The following is a 240-nucleotide window of genomic DNA, read 5'->3' on the forward strand; positions in this document are numbered from 1 at the left end:
CTTTCACTTCTTCAGTTCCTTACAAACTCTTCACCGACCACGGGGGTTTAAACGAGAAGAGGAAACAGAGGCGGATCAGAACGACGTTCACCAGCGCCCAGCTCAAGGAACTGGAGAGGGTGTTTGCAGAGACTCATTACCCTGATATATACACCCGGGAAGAGCTGGCGCTCAAAATAGACCTCACCGAGGCGAGGGTGCAGGTATGTGCGGGGCGCGGGTGATGGGGCGAGGGGGAGG

At 56.2% G+C, this 240-nt stretch overlaps 1 protein-coding gene across 1 annotated transcript in view; it reads left to right on the plus strand.

Moving 5' to 3' along the window:
* The window catches only part of LOC104280569 (paired mesoderm homeobox protein 2B), a gene marked incomplete at its 3' end in the record, with an annotated part of 1,382 nt that extends 1,179 nt beyond the window's left edge, over positions 1-203 (plus strand). Inside the window, exon 2 of the mRNA XM_009878249.1 lies at positions 16-203. Coding sequence (XP_009876551.1) covers positions 16-203 — 188 coding nt within the window. The remainder of the gene's footprint in view (positions 1-15) is intronic.
* Between the last annotated feature and the right edge of the window lie 37 nt (positions 204-240).

The sequence above is a fragment of the Apaloderma vittatum genome, unplaced genomic scaffold (assembly GCF_000703405.1).
Source record: "Apaloderma vittatum isolate BGI_N311 unplaced genomic scaffold, ASM70340v1 scaffold39641, whole genome shotgun sequence".
NCBI classification, from domain to species: domain Eukaryota; kingdom Metazoa; phylum Chordata; class Aves; order Trogoniformes; family Trogonidae; genus Apaloderma; species Apaloderma vittatum.